Source organism: Gopherus flavomarginatus, chromosome 2, assembly GCF_025201925.1.
Source record: "Gopherus flavomarginatus isolate rGopFla2 chromosome 2, rGopFla2.mat.asm, whole genome shotgun sequence".
NCBI classification, from domain to species: Eukaryota; Metazoa; Chordata; order Testudines; family Testudinidae; genus Gopherus; species Gopherus flavomarginatus.
The window spans coordinates 257,609,824-257,634,876 of NC_066618.1; the positions used below are offsets into that span (position 1 = coordinate 257,609,824).

Sequence of the window (25,053 nt, forward strand, 5' to 3'; positions counted from 1 at the left end):
ACGATGCTCTTCACCCAACTTAGAAGAGCCTCTGCTTTCTGTATGCCTATGGGACATATGAAGTCAGGGCTGCGTTAAGAGCAGAGGAGGCAACACTGACAGTTGTGACAATGCAGCCGCAGTTTTTAGCCTTGTTTATTGTGGAATTGCCATCTCGGGGGAAGGGGATATTAAAACTGCTTTCTAGTTACAATGTTGTCAACGTTTGTGATTTTTATTACAAGTCACATGATAGTTGGTGTTTTCTTGAAGCTCCAGCTCCTGGAGTCATGTGAATGCATGAGAATCTATGCTTCTGCTTTGTTCTTAAAGTATATTTCTAGTGCCGGTGTTGCAGAGAATAGCTTGAAAACACAACCCAAGTACATCCTAAAGATTCAGAACCTAGAATGCAAATAAAAAGAAACCCAGTATATATATCTGGGAAAAAATATGATTTTAAGCTATGGTGGTATCTGAGAGCTTGTGGCTTGTTCACTCAGCACCCCATTGGCTTTCCCCTCTGGGTGTGTGGGCGAGTCTCAGAGCTTTGGGCAGGGTAGATTAGTGGAAAAGGAAGTTCCCCCTATGCGAGTGGAAACTGAGTGAGCATCAGTATGTTCCCTTCCCACCCATCATACCGGAAGTGATTTGAGACCCAGCGTTGCCTCGGTACTTGCACTTGTGTGCTCCGGCCACCTCCCTGCTCCCTGAGACTAGGGTTCCCCCTGAGACGGCGGCGACACCAGGAGCAGCAGGAAGGGAGGAGCGGCCGCCCCTGCTTGTGTGGTGCAGCCGATCCGCTCCCGGGACCACAGGGAGGAGAGGCCGCGGGGAGCGCGGACCAGACGCCCTCGCCCTGGAGAGGGCGGCGGGAGGAGCAGGCGGGAGCCCTTGCGGCTCTGCCGGCGGCTGGCGATGGAGGAAGGTGAGAAGCTTCATGGCGTGTGCCCCGTATCACCCTCCCCCGGGGCGCTAGGCCGGTCGCGGCTGTGGGCCGGGGGGAGGGGGCTGGCGCGGGGTTGGGGCTCTGCCGGGGGGGCGTTGGGAGCCGCGGGGCCTGCGGCGGGGGAATTGGTGCCGGTGACAACGGGGGCTGCTCCTGCGTCGCCGCTGCTTGACGCGGCCGTGAAGTTCCCGGGGCGAGTCCGTTCCGGGGCGGGGGTGGGGGCGGTCACTGGCCGTTTGCCGTTGGATGTGCGGTGTGGGGTTGCCCCGGGGATGTAGGTCGCAGGTGACTGTAAAAGCCGCAGCGACGCCGATCGTGTGACGTGAAATGGCAGGAGCAGGGGGTCAGTGGGCGCCCCAGGCTCGTGTAGTTAAGCGCATGTTCTCAAAAACATGCACTTAACTACATTTCACAAGGGTTTTAACTGCCTCCGTGAGCCTGCGCCGTGGTGTTGTTTTGCACCAGTTGGAAGAAAGCATCAGCACCCTCCGGGCACCCTGCGCTGTGTGAAGACAGAGCTGAACTTCTCGTTCCTCAGTTTGCTGCTTACAGACCACTTGTTGCTTTATTAATTGCAAATCTGTGGCGCTGTCTTCGCTTCTGTGTACTCTGCAGTGACTTACTGATCACAAATCCCCCTACTCCGCTAGTTTCCTTTTACTCTGAACCACACTAGATGAAGCAATGGTAAAGCTTAAAATCATTGGATTTCTAAAAGTTCTGAAATGGGAAGTTTCTCTAATTGCAAGTACAGTAACTCCTCCCCTAACATTGTAGTTATGTTCCTGAAAAATGCGACTTTAAGCAAAACGATGTTAAATCTAATTTTCCCATAAGAATTAATGTAAATGGGGGGATTAGGTTCCAGGGACATTTTTTTTCACCAGACAAAAAACAATATATAGATATACACACAGTATACATTTTAAACAAACAATTTAATACTGTTCACAGCTATGATGATTGTGAAGCTTGGTTGAGGTGATGAAGTTAGAGGGTAGGATATTCCCCAGGGAATGCTTTGCTGCTAAATGATGAACTAGCACTTGGCTGAGTCCTCAAGGGTTAAAACGTTGTTAATGTAGCCTCTCACACAAGACTGCACGAACACTAGTGAGGGGAGACAGCATAGCAGACGGAGGACGCACACCTTGTGTGTGGGAGAGAGAGAGATGCACACTGTCCCTTTAAGTAAGCTGACCCACTCTTAAGTGCATTGTCTTTTTAAGTGGATCAGGAAGTTGAGACAGCAGCTGCTGCCCCAAGCTCACATTCTCTCTCTCTCTCCCTCCCCCCCTCCCTACCCCTTCCCCCGTTGGTGTTCCTTCTGTGCTCTAGATGGAGAAGGAGTAAGTGGGGTTCAGGAGCTGGGGGGAATGGGACACCCTGACATTAGCCCCCACATTCCTCCCCTGCACAGCAAGCAGGAGTCTTGGAGCAGCTCCATGTCAGAGGGCAGGAGCAGCACATGGCAGTGTGGGGTGGGACAGCTGAACAGCCAGCAATAGCCTGCTGGGTGGCTGCAGCACAGGGAATTTAGGGAAGTGGGGAGCTGATGGGGCTGCCCGGCCACCCTGGTTACAAGTCCCCACCAGTTTGCTGCAAGGGGCTACTCTTCCTGCAAGCAGTGGACAAAGCAGGAAGCTGCCAAACGATGTTAGAAGGGAGCACTGCACAGCTTTAAACGATCACGTTCCCTAATTGATCAGCAACGAAACAATGTTAACCGGGACAACTTTAAGTGAGGAGTTACTGTATTGATTTTATGAAAAAAACTGTGGCACTTCTGGAGCCAGAGAACAATGATACCATATCCAGATGTTCCTAAATCGGGATGAGTTTTATGTTAGGAACATGGGACTATTCTTGTCGAGATGCCGCCATTTTAAAACCAAATACATTTACTACTGTAGTTAAAGTATTACTGTATTTGAAAGACTAGGGAGAAAAAGATTTTTTTTTTCAATGTATTTTGTTTTGAAATCACTCTGTGCACAGTTTTCCCTTGTTGCTTATGTAGGTATAACCCTTTTCACCCCCCAAAATAAAGAAACCACAAAAATCTTGTAAAATTACAGAAGTAGGCAGGGAGTTTTAAGGGTTGTGCTGGATCCTGAAACTACTGTTGAAATCTAGTCAGTTTCATAACATGAGTTAAGTTGACATTGTCCCCTTGTAAGTTGTTTTAGCTCCTACAGAAACACTTCATCATTCCAATGCTGCAACTGACCTGGATGGGTGAACCTGTAAAATCAATGGCTCTCCAAGTGCGCACAATGGTCCAACTCAGAGATCTAATCACATATAATTTCATAGTTTTTAGGATAAACCAGAAAATCTTGATTACTGTCTGCTGGTCATCACTGTTGCATGAAAGTATCCAAAAACGCATTGTTTTGGTATATGGTGCTGAATATCCAGAAGTAACATCTTTTATACAGTTGTCAAATCTGTAATCTCAACACTGCACGTGTAAAATAATCAAATAATTCTGAGCTATAAATGAATTTAACCCAACATCATTTTACAAACAATTAAAGCGAAGCCTTCTTGATATGGCTGTGCAGAAAGTAAGTTGAACAGCGGAGGTCTTTTAACTAAAAGTTGAAGACAATTGTACTGGGAACCTTGGAACACTATGAAGTGGTCATTTAAGATGAGAAGTTGCTGGAGGTGAAGGAACTAGAGCAGGGGTTCTCAAACTGGGGATTAGGACCCCTCTGGAGGTCATGAGGTTATTATGTAGGGGGTCGTGAGCTGTCAGTCTCCACCCCAAACCCAGCTTTGCCTCTAGCATTTATACTGGTGTTAAATATATTTTAAAATATTTAATTTATAAGGGGGGTCACACTTAGAGGCTTGGTATGTGAAAGGGGTCACCAGTACAAAAGTTTGAGAATCACTGAACTAGAGGCTGTGTCATAAAACCAAAATCCTGGACTTATTTTTAGTTGTCACCTTGCTTGTCTTTTATTTCAGCTAATTAAAAGGACTTACAGAAGCAGAAACAACATTTTTTTCTCTTGTTTAAGGCAACTGCAAATCAAGCAGACATAGCATATGTGTATATTTTTTTTTTACTGATTTTGGTAGCTGCTGAGCAATACAAAAAAACAATGTCCAGATCACTGTGTTGATTGATCTGTATTTATATCAGAATTGGAGGTTTTACGTTTTTCTCTTTTGGGATTTTTCTGTGATTACTGATAAATTCAGAGTTTGCTGCAAGCATCTGTTATCATTAAAATTTAGATTGTTTGCCAAAAATATATATATATGTAGGCACTAGTTGCAGTGATATCCTACTGATATTGCTTTGGTAATAGCTAGTATGGCAGAGTAAGGCATCTAAGATTTCTTTGTAAAATGCACACAAAATATCAATAAACACTTATTGCTCACCCAACCATGGAGATTTTACTTTTTCATAGTGTAGAAACATAAATTATGTGTCTGTTCTAGTGTAACATTACTATCTAACTTTTTTTTAATCTCTTCGGAGCAGGGTGGGAACTAACTCTGTTGATATTTATTTAGATTTTTATACCATGCCACCATCATCAAATTTAAGCGCGTTAGAGATTTCTTTTGTCAATCATATTCCCAAACCTGCTCCCATTGAAGTAGATGGAAACTTTGTATTGAGTACAAAAAAGACTGTCAGATTATAGATAGATTGTGTGTGGTTAGGGATAATTATATATTTTACTGAATATATTTTAAAACATCATTGTGTTAAAATGTGTTTCCTAATAAACCAGACACCAGTTTGAACCGTCTATTTGTATGTTATATCCTTTTCCTGTACTTCTAAGTCTAATGACTGGAAATTGAAGCTAGACAAACTTAAACTGTAAATAAGCGCAATTTTTTAACAGGGAAAATAATTAACAATTGGAAAGGTTTACCATAGGATGTGAAGGTTGATGTATTTAAATTAAGATTGGATGGCTTTTTAGAAGAGATGCTCTAATTGAGCCCCCGGTTACTGGGTGAAATTCTGTGGCCTGTCTTATGCAGTAGGTCAAACTAGATTCATAAAAGTGTTCTCTTGTGGTCTTAGTATCTAAGAATTATCCTGTTTGCCCTTTAGATTGAAAAATCAGGGTGGGGGCTTACACTTTATTTTTGGAAAACATTATGGATTCTACGGAAAATAATAATAATGAGAGCAGAAACAGGCCTTTAATCTTACTATGTGCCCTCATTAAGTGACTGACTTTTTAAACTATATGAGTTCTTGGTTAAATTAGCATGTATGGATTTAATTAGAGTAGACTTGGAAGTTAAAAAGGCTATCACTATTCGTCTTTATCTTTTAAAATCTTAACTATATAAAAGTAGCAGTAACAGACAGTTCTTTTAAAAAGCAATGTGGGCCTGATGCTGGTCTAATTTACACTAATGTAAATCACAAGTCAATGAAGTTACGCCAGTGTAAAAGCAATGCGAGGACAGAATCATGTCTATATGCATTAATTTAGACAACCTGCTTTCTCCATTATATGCTAAAGTAACTATAAAATAAAATAACAAACTTCCAATGCGGGTTCTAGTGATGTCACAATCCCCAAAGCAAACTTTAATGAATTCTCAAAAGGATCTCATAATGGAATCCATATGTATTACCCTCTTGTATGTTAGTTATGTGTTCAATATAAAGGTAGAAAATTGATTTAACACATTTTTGTTTAATGGGACTTTTATTGAATATACAGTGTGAGGTTGCATCAGTAACAATAACTGCTGTGTAGATTTCTTAGAAATGATACTATATATTTCAATAACTTCTGGGAATATTTTAAGGGGCAGCAGATCTGCGACAAAGAAAGAAGCAAAATTGCACAGAAACTGACAAAATGGCTCCAGATGAGAGAAACAAAGAAAACCCAAACCTGGGAAGATCGCCAAAATGTAAGCAGCAGCATTTTCTGTTAATGTCTCATTTTTTATTGTTCTTAAACTATGTAAATTGTATGGAATTATGTTTCTAGTACAATAATTATAGAATAATTATTTTGAATGAGATTCTTTGGATGATTAAAAAAATACACATGCTCTACAATCTACTTATGGTGCAAGTTTGTATATCATGAAGTAAAATGATAGTGCTTGATCGTTTCAATTTTTTGCAATGTGCAAATGCATTTCTTCTTTATAGAAAATCTCTGCTTAAATTTCATTTTTGTGCCTGTTTAAAAATAGAATACTCCATTCAATTTACGTGTGTGTGTATTTGTACACACTTACATCCTTTAATGGAGTCTGGAATTTTCTAGTAGCTTATAAGTTAGGATGGTTGAATTGATAGTTCTGCAGCAGGAATAGAGGAACTAAAATAGTTCTAGTTTTTTAAGAAATAGAACAACTAAAAGCTGTTGTTGTTTTATGTATGGCAGTTCAATAACTTTAACTTAAACATTCTGAATACAAAATAGAGGGAGATAGAGTTGAAATGGGTGCTGATTGAATTAAATAAATTGGCAAATTCCAAAGTAGCTCTGCCTTATCATTCACGAAGAAGAAAAAGGAAACAGTAATGTTAAAGTATTGGTGGCAATTTTCTTGAGAGCTAATGAATTGTTACCTTCTGTTGCCTATATACATCTATTACAGTATGTGTAATAAAATCCAAAGTTCAGTGTGATTTTTCTCTAGGATGTATTTCCTTCACTAGATTGTTTCAGAAATCATGACAATTAATATGGGGGTAAATTTTCAGCATGATGTGTAGGTATTTATCTATGAAATCCCTATTCAGCGTTAGTGAGAACTGAGAGTAAAACCCCCTTTCAAGGAATGCAACCCTGCTATATGGTTTCTTCATGTGTCTGTGATGAAATAGGTTAATTTTAAGGGCCTTAACTTGTTGAATTGTAAGTAAACTAGTCATAGTGAATTTAAAAAAAAAAAAAAGTTGGCACATTAACAAGTGCTGTATTTCTCTGGAGTAATTTTGCTTTTTAATATTCTTTTACAGATGTCTTATTTCAACGTTTTGCAAAGCTTTTCTTTGGCTGTGTTGCAGCTGTCACTAGTGGGATGATGTATGCTGTGTACCTCTCAACATACCATGAACGGAAATTCTGGTTCTCCAGCAGGCAGGTAAAAAAGTAGAATAGTTCTGAAATAATGTTTTTTAATTCTTCCAATTAATCAGGATGCCAGGTTCAAACTTCTGGTTCCTGCTTTCAAATCCCTAAATCATGTAGCCTTTGCTTACATTTGTGACAAGGTCTCTCCTTTGTATCCTTTCTGTCAATAATGCCAATCTTAATTTCCCTCGTCTCCTCTAATATATGTCTTCATGCCATTTTCTGGCCTGTTCTTTATGGTTTGAACACCCTTCTAAAGTCTCTTGGAGAAGCCTGCATCCTCAGTTCATTCATATCACTCCTGAAAACTGACTTCTGCAGCAGTGCCTACATAATATTGTATGCACTATTAAAAAAAAAAATCCTAAAATGGAGCCACCCACATGCACATATGCCTCAACTGAGTAACTGCATAATGGTGGATATAATATATGTCTGTCCTTCCCTCATCCCATTCTGGTGGATGCTGTATCCTCGCTCATCTAAGTTGCAAACTGTCTGAGAAGGGACCTGTCTTATCTGCTGCTAGACATTAGAAACTTCTTGGGTTCTAATTCCAGATTTGACCCCAACTCCCCCTGTGTCTTGAGCACATTATTCATGTGCACCTGTTTTCCCATATGTAAAATGGAGATAATGCTTTTTTTACAGGGATTTTGGATTCCTTAGTAGTTAATATTTGCAAGGCACCATACTGATGAGAAGAGCTGTTATACCTTATATATATATATATAAGTATATAATCATCTAAACAAGCTTTGCTGGTTTCCATCTGGTGTTCTTGTTTTGACAACATCAGTACACTCACTAGGTTTTATACTTCTCGTCTTGTTGAGAAAACACTCTTTATGGCCAAAATAACCTAGAAGTTTAAGAGGTGTGCTACACCCATACGATGTGTTTTACCTGTGTTATGTTGGCAAAAGGTGCTGTACTATATAAAATCTGTTCTAGATGTACTAGACCTACAAATATTTGGAAACCCATCATGTTGATTTTTGAGGTGCCCCTGCAAAGTGTTGTACGGACAGCTGGTAGTGACCTCTATATTTAGGTTGCTTAGGGCTTTTTTATTATAAGATACTTGTGACCTCTTTTTAAGATACTTTAATGCCTATGTTGTTCGAAGCAATTCTCTAAAATTTTGCATGAGGAAAGCCTTTTCTTTGTCCTGTGAAATTCTGTTCAGGTTTTGCTGAGATCCAAACTGAAAATCACCATTTCTCTTGTGTCACTTGCATTGCTCAGAAACTATTTGGCAGCATTTCAAAATAATATGTGAATATGAACATTCTAAAACCAGGCGCATGTCACCAAAGCAGCAACAGTGGGCGCGACACTGGGAATGATAGAGCCTGGCCAAGCTTAGTCTGACTGATTTACCATGTGGTTTTGGGCAAGTCGCTTTGATTCTCAGTGTCAGTTTCGGGATCTGTACATTATAGGTAACACTACATATATGACAGGGGTGCAGTGAAGATCAATATTTTGAAGATATGGATTCATATCCATATGCTATATTACAAAACTAGCCTATCTGAAAATATGTGGGCTTTTAGAAGAAGAAATTATCGGGGGTAAATATATATTTAATTATTTTATTTTCTTCTAGGAACTTGAACGAGAGATTACATTTCAGGGTGACAGTGCCATATATTACTCATTTTATAAAGAACTGCTAAAGGCTCCTTCCTTTGAAAGAGGTATGACAAATATTTATTCTAGTCACATCTATATAGGTTTTTATACCATGCTTATCACCAGAATATCTGAGTTCCTTCCAGTAGTACATTAAACAACATGACAACACATGTATCATGTGTTGTTTGTTTTCTCATCCTCTTCCCAAAGGGAGATGCATGTGCAGTGAAGAGTCTTGTTTTAGTAGTGGTGTTGTCGGAGGAGCATACTTGTTGAGCATGTTCTTCATTCTGTAACTTTAAACAATTGTCTGGAATTTATTCATGCATGTTTGTTTGTTTATAAATATACATGCTGCTTTTTTAAAGATGTGGATGATCTTTAATTTCTCAGTGGTTTTTCCCTTTCTCATTTTCATGTTAACCTCAAAATGTGATTAAGAAAGTATACACCGAATTCCATTGTTTGGGAAGGGATAAATTGCATCAAGTGAACAGTTTAAAAAATCCTGATGTATACCAGAATAGACTATTTAAGCTTTAGGCAGTGAACTTGGACTCTAAATTTAAAGGCTAGCTCAACAGATGTTTATAAATGGAAATAACTTAATGCTGACTTCCTCAAAATAATCAGGGTGAGGTTGCAACTAGCACAGTCCTTCTTCCTTTTAAATAATGTGTGGGTGTATCAGTCAATAGTCTTAATAGTCTGATCTACTGCCATCCTGCTTTTACACAACTATTACTGTTGTTATTCCTACAAGCAGGATAACTGATTTTAGAAAAAATCTTTTCTGCCTTCAGGTGTTTATGAGCTGACACACAACAATAAAACTGTATCGCTGAGGACTATAAATGCAGTGCAGCAAATGACATTGTATCCAGAGTTGATTGCCAGTGTTTTATATCAAGCATCTGGTAGTGAAGTATGTGTATCTCTTCTGCTTTGCTTTTATTTTTACAGTATAATATGGATAAGAAGTTTTGTTTGCTATGTGTGTTGAAAGGATGTGGTCTGAGCATAACACTGGGATCCAGGGTCTCCTGAGCTCTAATCCAGTCTCTGACAGGCTCTCTGGGCTTGTCTATGCTAGACTTCTATACTTAATGCTGTTTGTTCTTTACATTTGTAGCCTGTTTCAAAAGTGTGGGGAATGTCCATGCTAGCCTTTACATATGTTAACCCCTTGAGTTAACTGAGAGTCAATTTGTATGTCTGCAGAAGTTTATTGTAGACATATCCCAGGTGACCTTGGGCAATCACAATTTAGTCAGTCAGGCTTACTTTCACAAAAGGAGGATTAAATAATGTTTTGGAAAGGACTTTGAAATGTAAATCTACCATACTGATTTAAATTGCTTCTGCAATAAAGGCTGGAAGGCCCTGCACAGTCCAGCCAGCTTCTATTTTGAGCAGGTCTACACTTGGAAAGTTTTATCATCATAACTGTTGGTTGTGGGGGTGGGTTTTCCATTCAGTAACACATCTAATGTAAATGCAGCTATACGGTTTAGAAGTGCCTTATACCAATACAGCTTATTTTGGTTCCCAAACTGAAATAAAGTATACTGGTATAAGCACTTTTATACTGATATAACTGCAGCCTGGTCAACAGTACAAATGCTTTGCCAGTGTAGCTATACCAGACAAGCCCCCTAGTATAGACACAGCTTGTGCGAGCAGAAGGTGTTTTTCTGTTGGCATAGTAACATCACCCCTCCCTGAATATATTGTGGACAGAAGCACTGTTCTTTCAACATTGCTGCATCTGCACTGAGGTTTTGCTGGCATAGCTATGTTGGCTAGGGGCTGCGGGTTTTTTTCACATCCCTGACCAAAATAGCTACGTTGTCAAAACTTTGTAGTGTAGGCCTGGCCTCGCTCTATGCTTTTTTCGGGGGGTATGGGGAGAGATTAATCAGTTATAGGTAAATGGCAAAATATTTACACTTAGACAAGTCCATCTGTAACCTCATCTGCCATGCTTTCACTTTATCAAAGTTCCTCCTTTAAACTCTCTCCCTTCAAGAGGCCTATATACTTAAAATCTCACTGCAGTAAGGTGTTATCAAAACTGATCAATGTGAAATCCTCACTATTAATACAAACCCCAGATCATAGCACCAAGATGTGTGCTAAACTCTGATGTTAATTCACTCTGTTTTGTACACACGCACACACACTCTCTCTCTCTCTCTCGGAGCATTTTTATGTTGTATACTTAAAACATAAGCTCTTATGATAGGGAACATATCTTATCTGTCTATAAAGTATCTAGCACCCTGTTAGCAGTATATAGTCATAATTTACAATTTCAGCTCAGTTGCTGCTATGTGTCTTTACTTTTATTTGTAATTTCAGGAGGTTATCGAGCCGGTGTATTTCTACATTGGTATAGTTTTTGGACTGCAGGGAATTTATGTGGCTGCATTGTTTGTAACCAGTTGGGTTATGAGTGGGACTTGGTTGGCAGGAATGCTGACCGTAGCATGGTTCATTATTAACAGGTAAGAAAAACACCTATTATGTAATCTAGTTTGTCAGTAAGGCATTTTAAAAATATTTGTAGAGCTGTTCAGAACATTTTTGTTGAAACATTTTAAAAAAATGTTATTTAATTAAAGCTGAAACGTTTTATGGAGATATATCAATTTCAAAGTTTTTGATGGGAAGGTGTTTGAAGTCCAAGATGGATTCCCTGGTCACAGAGTGAGAGAGAGCAGATGTTTCAACAAAATTCTGTTTGGCAAAAACATTTGAAAGGTTTTGTTTTTGTTCCAGTGTGGAAGGAAAACAAATTTCAGAACCTTGACAATTGCCATGAAATGGAAATCTCATGCTCTGGCCAGCTCTTAACTGTTTTGGTTGTGGTTCTCTTGCCTTGAACTTCATGCCCTGTGCAAGTGTCTTCAAAGCCTCTTGGCTTTCTGAATCTGCTTTCCGTAGCAAAGTAGAATCTCTCTTATCTAGAAGATCTTGTTATCCAAATTTGTTGTTTAATGCGTCACTTACCTGAAAGCTCCCTGTTATGAACCCCTATAAAGTACGTTGAAGAGTTTAATGACATGAACTGGTTCCGAGAATAAACGATTGAGTTTAACTCCTAATTTTGTCACTGATTTACTGTGCATCTCTGATTTATTATTGGCTGTAAAGTACTTTGAGATTCTTGGAAGGAAAGACCTATGGAAGTGCAAAGTACTAATGATGTACAGTAGAACCTTGTTTATCTGACTCTCCGTTATCCAGCTCTCTGTACCAACCAGCCAGCACACGCAGGTCCAGTCTCTTCTGTGGCCACTAGATGGCATTCCAGCCACACACTTTCCCATTCTCCACATTATCCGAATTTTTGATTATCCAATCTGGACCTGGTTTTAGTTAGATCAGATAAACGGGGTCCTGATGAATTTAAACTGAAACTTTTGAAGAGCACTTTGTTTGAGGAAAGGTATAAAGTCATCACGGTTCAGGCTGTGATCAGCAAATAAAAATGCTATTCATTGGCTGGCTGAAGTACATGAAGTAGAAAAGGAAATGGTAATGGTGAATAATCCTGTATTTTTTCCATGAGCAAGCAAAATTAAACAGGTTTTGAAATTGAAAGCAAAAGTGGATACAGAGCTCTGAATGGACCACTGTGAGGGTATCTGGAGAAGCAAAAATTAGATGAGGGTAACTTTTTTCAAGTGTCTAAATGATTTAGGAGCCTATATCCAATTTTCAGAAGTGACTTAGGCACTTACACATCCGTTTCACTGAAAGTCAGTGGGACATAGGTTCCTAAGGGACTTAGGCACTCATATTATTTAGGCATTTTTGAAAATGTTACCCTGTGACTCAAGTTGTGTGGAAGCTGTTCAGTCACTATTTATAAGAAAATCCTAATGTTTTTCTGGTCTTTCCACCCTATCAATCAGTAATTTCCATTTTGTCAGTAAAAGTCTCAGAAGTAGGCAGAGTATCAACAGGTGCTGGATTGCTGTTTGGTAATGTTACATGACTCCTGAGATGACATGCAGATATGTTTTAAGCAGTTGAGAAAGTACTTGTCTAAAACGTATATTGCGTAATAGTTGTAAAGAATCTATTCTCTCTGCCATAGCCCATACTTCATCTAAATGTGAAAGGCAGCCCTTATGGGCCCTGACCTACAAATCTTAGTCATCTGAGTAGTCCTATTGACTATTTGTATGCATAAAGTGGTAGAATACTTATAGCTGAATAAAGATTTTAAGTCCCTCCATTTTGACTATGTTAAACTTGTGACTTTTATCAATAGTAAAATAGATTTTTGTTTCTAGTAAACAGTGCAGTATATTAAAACACCAGTAACAGGAATCGTTTGCTAATAAGATATCTATGATAACCAGAATTGGTTTCCCATAATATTTTTATTCCATAAACAACTTAATAGTTCTGTTTTGTTCTTCTACGCTTTGTTTTAGGACAGATACAACAAGAATCGACTACTCCATTCCTTTAAGGGAAAATTGGGCATTGCCATATTTTGCATGTCAAGTTGCAGCTCTTACAGGCTATTTAAAAAACAACATAAATTCTTCTGCTGAGGTAAAACACAAGTAGTTTCTTAACAAAATGCAACTAGTAGAAATATGCTCCGAAGTAGTTACACCTTTATTACCTTATTGTCTTTCTAGGCAGAAAAAGAAGAGAAAAAATTGTTTGCTTTTTGCAAAGCAGCCATCTGGAGTACACCTAGTACTTTAGTTTCACTGCAAAGTGAATGTTCCCCTGTCCTCTAATGTTACCATGGTGGTTGAGGGGAACAGTATGGGAATCAACCTTACATTAATGCCACCAACTCTCTCACTTTTGAAATTTGTCAAAAGTTGTGTGGGGGTTTGTTTTTTTGAGTTTTTTGGCTGCATAAGGTTATAGAGAATTTGGTTCTTTCCTCACCATTCAAGGAGTCGGAAATGTGGTGGTAGATACCTCTTCCTATCCCTTGTCTAGGTTGGTAATTTCTTCTGACATGTCTCATATGATTTTGACTGCTTCAAATATGACCTCTCTTCACTGAATAAAGACTAAACTGGGGAAAAGAAGAATTCAGCTAACTAAAAACTAGCTGCTTATCAGTAATATTAAAACCCCTTACCGTGCCCACCCCCACTATCCAGTGCAAAGAAAATGAAACTCCCTTCTGAGAAAATGATGAACTCTTATTTTAGCATTTTAATTCTTTAAAGAAATAATTTACATTACTAGTGAACTGATTTTTGTTTATCTCTCAATTTTTCTTATGGCAGAAATACATGATAATTAAGTTAATGTTCTTCTGTGTTTCCCTAGAGGTTTTGCTACCTTTTGGTGAGTGCTTCAACATATACTTTCATGATGATGTGGGAGTACAGTCACTATCTGCTGTTTGTCCAGGCTGTCTCTCTCCTCCTGCTGGACAGCTTTGCCCTTGTGAAGACAGATAAGGTATTCCGACTCTTCAAACTATTGATTGTTTGTTTGGAAACTTGAATTAAACAACTACAGTAACTGCAATGTTTTGTTTCCACAAACTCCAAAGGGCATAGATTATCTCTGTTTGTGAGTTAGAGCCAAACCTGGAGTCCAGCTAAAGTGCACATAACACTAGTCATGAGAATAAAGTGACTTTAAGCTCATCTTTACCCTCTCGTCTTCTGGGGATCAGGGGTTGGCAGGGCCTGGTCTTCTGGTGTAGAGCAATTTGAGGCTTAGGAGAGCCTGAGGGCTGCTCTATGACTCACTAGCTGTAACACCCCCCTCCCAAAAAACAAAACAAAACAACAACAAAACAAAACAAAAAAACCTGGGGCCTGGACTGTAGCCATGAATTAGTGTACAGCCACATCTGCTTTGCTCCGGTCATGTCCCCTTTTCCTTTGTATGTGGCAGCAGGGAGGGGAGGTGCCTAGGGGCCTGTCTGCTGGCTTTGTACTACTGGAAACTCACTTTGCACTGAATGATTCTCTCCTATAGTTGGTTAAGCAGCCTTTATGGCTGGATAACTTATGTAAACAGGAGGTTCAGTAGGGGGAAATATTTAAAGTTTGGAACTACTCTGAAAAATGATTGAATATAAAAATGAATAATCTTTTATTTAAGTTCTTGTACTGTATCCCTCAGCATGATATATATGTGTGTGCCTTCCAGATTTCAAAAAAACCCACAAAAGTAAACAACCTCCCCCTCCCTAAATATAGAGTGACCTACATCAACAAATTAGCTTCCTTTCCATTCCCCCACAGTAGGGAACAAGTTATGCACACCAGCTCTTACATGCTTTAGTCCCAAACTGATGGGGCCATATTGCTGGTCTATTGAAGAAACGACTATATTTTAAAATGCACATTATAAATTCTTTCACTGTATATTTGCAAATACATAAAGAATTGTAAGTATCAGAATTGCTGGATTCTGTTTACCCAGAGGTAAGTAATGGTAAGCAAGTTGCAGTACCTCCATGTGAACATTCTAAGTAGTGTGACATGGTAAGGTGATGTCAAAGTTAGACTCATGACTCACAGTTTGTCAGACCACTCTGTTTTATTAGCACAGCGCTCTGCTAATAACACCCAGATAATGTGAGCACCATGCAAGACACAAACTATCTTATTTATACAGATAAAAGGGCGAGAACTTAACAAGATAACAAAAGAAGCAGAATCTGATAAGTTTACCTGGGCTAGGCATGTGGATCTTATTTCCTTACTAACTATTACTGATCTTCTGTTAATGTTTCGCCATTAGCACCATTGTTTATGCCTAATATCTCTTTTCCTGGCACCTGTATTTCAACATTTCTTATTTCTGCTTAAAGGTACATACAACATTTCTTTAATCTATTCTTATTTTTACAATATAATTCATTCTACTTTCACAATCCCTCCTTTTGGTCAAGCTTACGCCATGACCAACAATTACTGGGTTCCACAAATCAATCGTTCTTTATTTCTTCATCAGCGATATTTAAAATCATCATGTTAGCACACTGGTTTGGGGCAGCTATCTGTGTGGCATGTCTTACACCATTTTGGATGCAACAGGAGATTAACTGAAGACATACAAAAATCATTAGGATTCCAAACAGAATAGTCAGGGCTCCCTGAACAACCAGTTTACTATGCCAGAGAAATTGAACAGGTTACTTAGCCACTTCCATAAAGAACTCGGCTCTTCATGGGGAAGATATGTGGTTTGTTCTAAGTGGCTAGCGCGATCTATTACCTCATTGGTATCGTCACGTATAAACACAACAACATTGTTTTCCAATGAGAGCACATGTCCCTCCTTTGGCCACCAGCACTATGTCCAATGCCTGATGGTTTTGGAGGGCCACCTGTCGGATCGCCCCTATTTCTTTGGCCAGGGCTCTTAAACTTTCTCCAGTTTTATTTGCCATTATTTTAACTACTGCTTGTAACCTCAGGAGCCTTTTTGCATGGTGTATTAATCCCCTAAGTGGGATAAAGGAACTGCCAATAGCCTCTTCCCATGTGTCATTACTGTTCCATATTGTGTTAAACGGACAAGGTCCTCCAGTGAGGTCTGGGGAATTGAGTGGGATAGCCAGGACAGGAACACCAGTTTGAGAATGGGCTGGGATGTGGCTGCAGACCCAGCATTTAGAAATATAAAGGGTCTGAGCTATCCACAGTTGCTGCTGGATAAAATAATTGTCATTGTGGACTCCCCAGACCTTAAGACACCAGAAGCCAAGGAACAGGCACCACCAGAGGTGCATGTTGGAGGCAAGGCCCTTCTGGTTCTGACAACCTCAACTGAGGGAACTGCAGTCATGGTTTTACGTCCACAAGGCAGCAGGCGCTAGGCTCGCTACTGCTCCTTCTTGGGCCTTGCTTTAGGTCGTCGTCTGCTTCTGGCAACCCTTACGAGAGCGTAGATTGTAAGGTATTGCAGGCTGTTCCTCTACGTCTTCTTCTGGAGTCAGAATTGACTCTGCGTGGTCCTGAGGTGATGATTGGTTTGCTGGAGGTGGTGCATTCTTACACTGCAAAGCATGTATTCACTCTGCAATGCCAGACAGTTTAACAGCCGTCTGCATAGTAAGCAGTACCTGATGATTCTTTGATGCTCTTTAAGTCTCTTTGCTGCTTTCCTTGACTCTGGCTATACCAATGGCCTTCACACCTTCTCTTTTCCTGATGCATACACTTCTCATTCACACAAACAGATTGAGAATACAAACTAGTAGTGTTTTATATCGAGCAAAAAGGCATTGCAAATTAAACCTTGCTAAGTTTTACAATTAATAATCAAGACAATTTACATTGAGACCTAGGCCTTAAGTAACTTAGAGAAACACTGAACATAGACACAATAGAGAATCCTGTCTCTTACTAACTAAACCTTAAAACAAAGAGTTAAGAGAGGGCCCAATTTGTAATGCATATGGGAGAACAGAATCTTATAGTCCCAGAGGGTCATTTCTTTCTGCTATTCATAAAGGGTGGCTAGCAGGATGAAATCAAACTATACATTAATTCTTATGGGACATTATAAAATCCTGCTCCTACATATCCCCCTTTTGACACTAAGACTATTAATCTCTAGTGTCACTTCTTATTTAGTCCATGTGATAGAAAATACTGGGAGGTGATTTGGGCCTGTGGCTTTAGCTTTGCATACATTCGTTTTATCCACCAGCACATCTTAAACATTTCAATTAAATACATACAATTTAAAACCAAAAACAATTAGGGGTAGTAACATTAATATGCCAGTAGTTGTGTGAGACCATCCAGAAAATATGTTATACCAATGGTAAGCTGTTATGTCTTTCTATAGTGGCAATTCTTAACATGTCCCCATGTGCGTGTATAATATGAATGGTCCTGTTTCCCACGTTGTTTTTTTTCTAGGAACTATGTTACCTTTTTACCTTTTAACAGATGATTGGTAACTGTTTGCCATTCAATGCCAAGATTGATAGAGAACTCAGCTAAATCAGTGCTTACAGTAAGCTGAGACTCTTTTGTTGTTGTGGCAAATAATAAATGTGATTATTGGTAAACACAGTACTTACATTACATTTACATTTGTCTACTGGTGGGTTGCTAACACTTTTATCCTTTTAAAACACTTTTCCCCAAGAATTAACACATACACATAGGCCATTATACAGTACTTTGGTCTCATTATTCATTTTATCCCACATACAGGATTGTAGTGAAATGTCTTTACTACAGGGCTTTGGAGCAACAGGCATGGATAAACATACCCACTTTTGAGGAGTCCACTTGGTACAACCTCTAGTGTCCAATAGTTTCTCTTCCTCCCCAGCCCACTAGCTCGAAGTCCGGGGTAGGGGGTAGCCAGAAGGATCCCATGTACTATATGGAGAGTGGGCTGACTTTCCATATCTTTGCTTCCAGAGCCTGTTGGTGTGCGATTTTAACAACAATTTCTTCACTTAACAAATTTTGTCTCACTGTACTGGAGACATACTGCATCCATTTATATTGATAGGTATTAAAAAATAATTTTTTCCTTTGCTTTAACAGATGCATTAAAACCTTAATATTTTCTGATATTACCCAAAACATCTTACGTTCTAAATATCTGCATTTCAGTACATTCCATAGCTATCACGATGTTTTTTTTCTTTCTTTTGTTCTGTAGCTGGTATTAGCTTTTTATGATTTTCTGAAAGACAAAAATAACACTTTTCTACCCCTTTTGGGGTGGCATTGATTATTGCTTAAATATTCTGTTCATTTACAAATACCCTTGCTGATTGCAGGCAAAACAGAGGAATTACCCCCATATTTTTCTGTGTTTTTTGTTTTATAGGCCAGGTTTTAATGACTTCTACTTTTTAAGAGTTATGGGGAAATTATCCCACTGTTTAGTCATTAAATCCATGAGGTGGTGTACCTCAGTTTTTCTTCTTATATAGCAGACCAAGTTTGTAATGTTTTTCCTGCTGTGTTAAGCTTTAAGTTTATTCACAGGTAATAGCTGAGAAGCAGCATTACCATATTACCTTCAAGGATTTTTCCAAAAATCATACACACTATATGTTGTTACAGGGGTACTTACTAGCATTAAATTTATTTCAATGTCTAAGATTAACAATAGCATTAGCGTTAAATCTATTAAAGGTATCTTGTTATATCATGCCTTTTATTTAGGCAATTTGTTCGATGACCAGGTATGTTCTTTATTTGCAGCTTCTTTTGTGCTGGCAGTTCTCACCTTTCTTTATCAGTTTGCATCAGCACAGGGTTGGCTTTTGGATTCAAAGCCATCAGCAGAGCTCAGAGACTCTGTCTTAACACAGGCCTAGTCTACACTACGCGTTTAAACTGATTTTAGTAGCGTTAAACCGATTTAACCCTGCACTTGTCCACACAACGAGGCCCTTTATATCGATATAAAGGGCTCTTAAAACCAGTTTCTGTACTCCTCCCCGACGAGAGGAGTAGCACTGAAATCGATATTACCATATCGGATTAGGGTTAGTGTGGCTGCAAATCAACGGTATTGGCCTCTGGGTGGTATCCCACAGTGCACCATTGTGACCGCTCTGGAAAGCAATCTGAACTAGGATGCACTGGCCAGGTGCACAGGAAAAGCCCCGCGAACTTTTGAATTTCGTTTCCTGTTAGCCCAGCGTGGAGTGCTGATCAGCACGGGTGGCCATGCAGTCCCAAATCCAAAAAGAGCTTCAGCATGGACTGTACGGGAGATACTGGATCTGATCGCTGTATGGGGAGACAAATCTGTTCTATCAGAGCTCTGTTACAGAAGATGAAATGACAAAGCATTTGAAAAAAATCTCCAGGTTATGATACAGAGTCCACAGCACAGTGCTGTGTGACAAGCGTAATGGAAAGCCAAAGAATCAAATGGACACTCATGGAGGAAGGGAGGGGGGACTGAGGACTCCAGCTATCCCACAGTCCCCGCAGTCTCTGAAAAGTATTTGCATTCTTGGCTGAGCTCCCAATGCCTGTCGGGTCAAACACATTGTCCGGGGTAGTTCAGGGTATATTTTGTCAATTTACCCTCCCTCCCTCCCCCCCCCGTGAAAGAAAAGGGAAAAAAATCGGTTTTTGACTTTTTTCAATGTCACCGTATGTCTACTGCATGCTGCTGGTAGACGCGGTGCCGCGGCACTGAACAGCATCCTCTCCCCTCCCTTTCCTGGTGGCAGACGGTACAGTGCAGAAGAACTGGTAGCCGTCCTTGTCATCATCCCATGAGTGCTCCTGGCTGGCCTCAGGTGAGGTTGGCCGGGGGCGCCTGGGTAAAAATAGGAATGACTCCCGGTTATTCCCGGCAGATGGTACAGAACGGCTGGTAACTGTCCTCATCATAGCAACTGGAGGCTGAGCTCCATTAGTCCCCCCCCTTTCATGTCTAAAGAAAATATTCTGTACTGCCTGGACTATCATAGCAGCGGGATGCTGTGCTCCTCTCCCCCTCCCGCCGTTTAATGTCCTGCCTGGACTATCATAGTAGCTGCAGGCTGCCTCCCCCTCATTTTATCTCACTAAAAACTCAGTGTTTCTTATTCCTGCATTCTTTATTACTTCATACTTCCTCACACAAATGGAGGAACCCTGCAATGGTAGCCCAGGAGGGTTGGGGAAGGAGGGAAGCAACGGGTGGGGTTGTTGCAGGGGCGCCCCCTAGAATGGCATGCAGCTTATCATTTCTGTGGGATCTGACACGGAGCGGCTGTGCTCTCTAATACACTTGCCCCATATTCTACGCAAGACTGACTCTATTTTTAGATACAACATAAAGGAGGGAATGACCTGGGGGGTCATTCCCATTTTTGTCTTTGCGTCCCCAGCCGACCTCAGCGAAGGTCAGCCAGGATCACCAATGACAGCAGCAGATGGTACAGAACAACTGATAACCATCATCTCATTGCCAGTTTACAATGGCATAGCAGAGGGTACAGAACGACTGGTAACCGTCTCTGCTACCTTGCAAAGGCAAATGAATGCTGCTGTGTAGCGCTGCAGTACCGCCTCTGTCAGCAGCATCCAGTACACATACAATGACAGTGACAAAAGGCAAAACGGGCTCCATGGTTGCCATGCTATGGCGTCTGCCAGGGCAATCCAGGGAAGAAGGGCGCGAAATGATTGTCTGCCGTTGCTTTCATGGAGGAAGGAATGAGTGACGACATTTACCCAGAATCACCCGCAACACTGTTTTTGCACCATCATGCATTGGGATCTCAACCCAGAATTCCAATGGGTGGGGGAGACTGTGGGAACTATGGGATAGCTACGGGATAGCTACCCACAGTGCAACGCTTCAGAAATCAACGCTAGCCTCGGTACATAGACGCACACCACTGAATTATTGTGCTTTGTGTGGCCGCGTGCACTCGACTTCATACAATCTGTTTTACAAAACCGGTTTCTGTAAAATAGGAATAATCCTGTAGTGTAGATGTACCCACACAGGGATCTGAAAAAGAAAACACAGCCTATTACCTATTGCAGCTCTTTTTGGAGCCCTAATAGGATTTTAATTCAGCAGCATGTTTCATTTGCATTTCTTTTACCCATTTCTACAATATACACTGCACATGTCCTAGGGAAAATGCACATTTCTTCTATATTATAACTTTTAAAACATTAGCCATATCAATTTTTACGTAAGGTGTAATGGTTTCTTTTGTTCTTACAGAGTTTTTAAGTACCCTTGTCAAAGTGACAGTCTGATTACAGAGAGCCATTTTAAGGCTCAGTGTTTTTAACATTGCTTTTTTTTGTTTTGTGCACGTCACCTCTGCTGTTGCTTCAGAGGGTCACTGTTAATTTCTTATTCTTTCACTACAGTTCTTATCTGCTATTGTTACAAAAAAAACAACCAACCAAACAAAAAGACTCCAGAATCTCTCCCTATTCTCCTGATTTTGACTGCCCTATTGCAGCCATGACTTGGTTTTTATTTAAAAACATTTTAAATTTTGTAAAGAATCAAGTTACCCCTTAAGGGTTAAATGCTGAATCCCAAAGCCAAACAACACTAATTACCTGTGTCTTGCAAAAAGGTCTGTCAGTTTTGCAACTCTGAATTAAAGAGTCAAATGAATTTTTAGTGGCATTAAAAACAAAACCAGTTTATCTTACACCTACAAAACAGAAGTTTTACAAACCAGATGTGCTGGTTTAGATTCTTAGAACTTTATATATTTTGACAGACAAATAGATACATACACATTTTCTTTTCCTTGACATTCCTCTACACTACCTTGTTTTTACATAGCTGTATATATATTTGGATGATTTACAGGCATTCTTTTGAAAAAGGGCCCATTTTTTATTCAGAATGACTGGCTGCAAAGAAACCAAGAATTCTCTCTTTAACATGGTCCTTTTTAACATTTTCACAAAATTTAACTGCTTGATTCTCTCTAGCCTCTGTAGAGTTAACTTTTCACTCTCTTCCCTTAAATCACTTGTTTTTCTCCCAGAATGACACTTTTATCAACTCAGATTTCACCATTTTAAGTATTGTTCCAGGGATTCATGCTGGCACTTACTGCTTTTTCCTACTCCTAACACTATGTCCTTAGGGCTTCCAACCTGTTTTTCAGTTTCTTTATCTGTTGCTTGCCTGCTTGTCTGGGCCCAATCCTGCTTTTTTCAATGAACCGTTTGTGAGTGATATTGTGGTTATTTCACAATTTTTTGAAAAATGTTCAAGGAAAGGGACCAGGAAGGGTGGGGGCTAGTTGAGGAGCCCATCTTCCTTGCTGAGTTGGTAGTGGAACACCTAAAGAATCAGTTTTTGAGGCAGACAACAAAAGGGAACAGAACAAGGGGCTTTTTGTCCTTTTTACAATGAGATGGGAGTATGAAGGGGGTTGGGATCGATCCGGGGTGGGTTTTTTTGAGAATGGGGTAAAGGGGAGCACTCGGTCTGGTGGTGGGAGAGGAGGCTTTTAATAAAGCTTTTAACTTATTATTTGAATATTTGAGAGAGGCTAGTTTTGATTTTATCCACCTACGATTTGCCTCTTCCCACCACTGCATGAAACAACCTCTCCTTTAGCCAATTTAGTTTTAGGTTGGCCGAGTTTGTCTTTTAAGACGTCCACTCGGTCTTTGTTCCAAGATTTAAACAGTGGCCACTGAGTTTTGGGATCCCCCTGAATTAGCCTAGACCATTTTTCCAGAAATTTACAGGAGTCCGGACCCTTTTTACGAGAGTCTGAACCCATCCTAAAATACATAAATGAGTTCATTTAGGGAACTGTCCCAACTTAGTCGTCTGGTTACCCATACAGAAGAACTTCACACACCAATCGCACAAGAAGGAAATTTGGGTTTGTCAGAGCGATACCCAGTGCAACACACAAAAGGAGCCCACAGGCTACTGCCTCGGTCGCCCTTGCTTTCACATCAAGAGTTTTACCCAAAATGCGGTGCGGCTGCGATTGTGCAGGTTCCACTCACTCAGACCGTGGGGAAAGGAACCCCTTGGTCGGCCAATCCCCGGACGGAGACGGCACCCAGACTCAAACACTTCACAGGGAGAACGGATAGACACAGAGACAGGACAGTCCTCAATCCGGACAAAACACAGAAATAATTACCTGACCAGATTCCTGATGTCAGATCCCTGGATCCCTACCAGAACAGAGTGGGAACCAACAGGTTAGATGGCGTAGACTTCACTGGTCATGCGCCTTTCCGTTCTGGTGGAGGACCGCTCGGGCCAAATGCCAAGGTGCCGGCCGCCACGCTCGTCCTACAAAAACAGTCAGGAATCACACAGCCCCAGTGAAGATGGTTGCCATTTTGGAAGGGCCTCCAAATTGTCAAAGTTAGACTCAGGACTCACAGTTTGTTAGACCACTCTGTTTTATTAGCACAGCGTTCTGCTAATAACACCCAGATAATGTAAGCACCATGCAAGACACAAACTATCTTATTTATACAGATAAAAGGGCAAGAACTTAACAAGATAACAAAGGAAGCAGAATCTGATAAGTTTACCTGGGCTAGGCATGCATATCTTATTTCCTTACTGACTATTACTGATCTTCTGTTAATGTTTCGCCATTAGCACCATTGTTTAATGTCTCTTTTCCTGACACCTGTATTTCTACATTTCTTATTTCTGCTTAAAGGTACATACAACATTTCTTTAATCTATTCTTATTTTTACAATATAATTCATTCTACTTTCACAGTGATATGCAAGTGAAGTGGAAGAAGAAAAGTATCTCGTAAAACATAGCCTTTTAGTCATGCACTTTTACAAGTGTGCTATGGAGTCACTGAGCAATAATCATGGAACCCCACCAACACTGCTTTTACATACCTACCTTTCAGAGTAGAACTGTACTTTCTGATATCTCTGGATGGGAGGATGGATGTTTAGCTAGAGTCTGTCTTCTTCAACATCAGGTTAGCAGGGCAATGCTGTTTACATTTTACCCTGTACAAGCAATTTTTGCAACAGACAAAGGTGGAACCACTTTTAAAATACTGAATTCTTAGGATTGTGCAGTAAAAGGATTCACAAGTTTCTGTCACTTGTAGTTGTTCCCCTGTTTTGTAAACAAGATATGAACTCTAGGTTTGTTTTATTTTTATTTTTTTTTCCCCAACAGGTGCATGAAGTTTACAAAATCTATCTGTTCTCCCTGTTCCTGGGATATCTCTTACAGTTTGAAAATCCAGCTTTATTAGTATCTCCATTACTAAGTCTTGTAGCAGCTTTAATGCTCTCTAAATGCCTTCAGGTAATTGGGATATCGTTTTCTGATTCAGTGTGTAGTTTTCGTTGTTTACAGTGAACTCCAAATAATTCACGTTTTTTAAATGTTTATTTTTGCAGATGAATATGAAAAAGGGCACATTTATTTCAAGGATGCTAAAAATAATGTACTTTTACTTGGTATTTACGATATCAGTGACAATGAATTTCTTACTGAAGGTAAGATTTACCTTTGGAAAGAGATATTTAATTGGTTGATGTCCTCTAGGGAGGGATGCAGTTATGTCTTTATAAAAGTAATCTTAGCAAAAAAACCTTTTCAAATGATGCTTATCCTGTGAAACTGTTGTTGGACTAAGTTAATGGAAAATGGAAGAATTAAATCTTTAGCCACTTTTGCTTTATGGGGAAATATACAAATTAGGGCTGTCAGTTATTCACTGTTAATTCAAACGATTAATGCAAAACAAATTAACTAGATTAAAAAAAAGTCATGATTAGTTGCAGTTTAATCGCATTGTTAAAAAATAATAGAATACCAATTTATTATAAATATTTGTGGATGATTTTCTACATTTTCAAATGTATTGATTTCAATTACAACACAGAATACCAAGTGTACAGTGCTCACTTTATATTATTATTTTTATTACAAATATTTGCACTGTA

General features: G+C 39.8%; 1 protein-coding gene across 2 annotated transcripts in view; it reads left to right on the forward strand.

Annotated features, from left to right (window-relative positions):
* The first annotated feature begins 633 nt into the window (after positions 1-633).
* The window catches only part of DPY19L4 (dpy-19 like 4), a 56,155-nt gene continuing 31,735 nt past the window's right edge, over positions 634-25,053 (forward strand). The window contains exons 1-10 of one of the 2 annotated variants that reach the window (XM_050940875.1): positions 634-907; positions 5,735-5,842; positions 6,909-7,033; positions 8,636-8,726; positions 9,468-9,589; positions 11,026-11,171; positions 13,113-13,236; positions 13,981-14,115; positions 24,278-24,409; positions 24,505-24,603. In XM_050940875.1, the coding sequence (XP_050796832.1) occupies positions 898-907; positions 5,735-5,842; positions 6,909-7,033; positions 8,636-8,726; positions 9,468-9,589; positions 11,026-11,171; positions 13,113-13,236; positions 13,981-14,115; positions 24,278-24,409; positions 24,505-24,603 (1,092 nt within the window). In that variant the 5' untranslated portion in view covers positions 634-897. The remainder of the gene's footprint in view (positions 908-5,734; positions 5,843-6,908; positions 7,034-8,635; positions 8,727-9,467; positions 9,590-11,025; positions 11,172-13,112; positions 13,237-13,980; positions 14,116-24,277; positions 24,410-24,504; positions 24,604-25,053) is intronic. The other variant, XM_050940874.1, reaches the window with a different exon arrangement.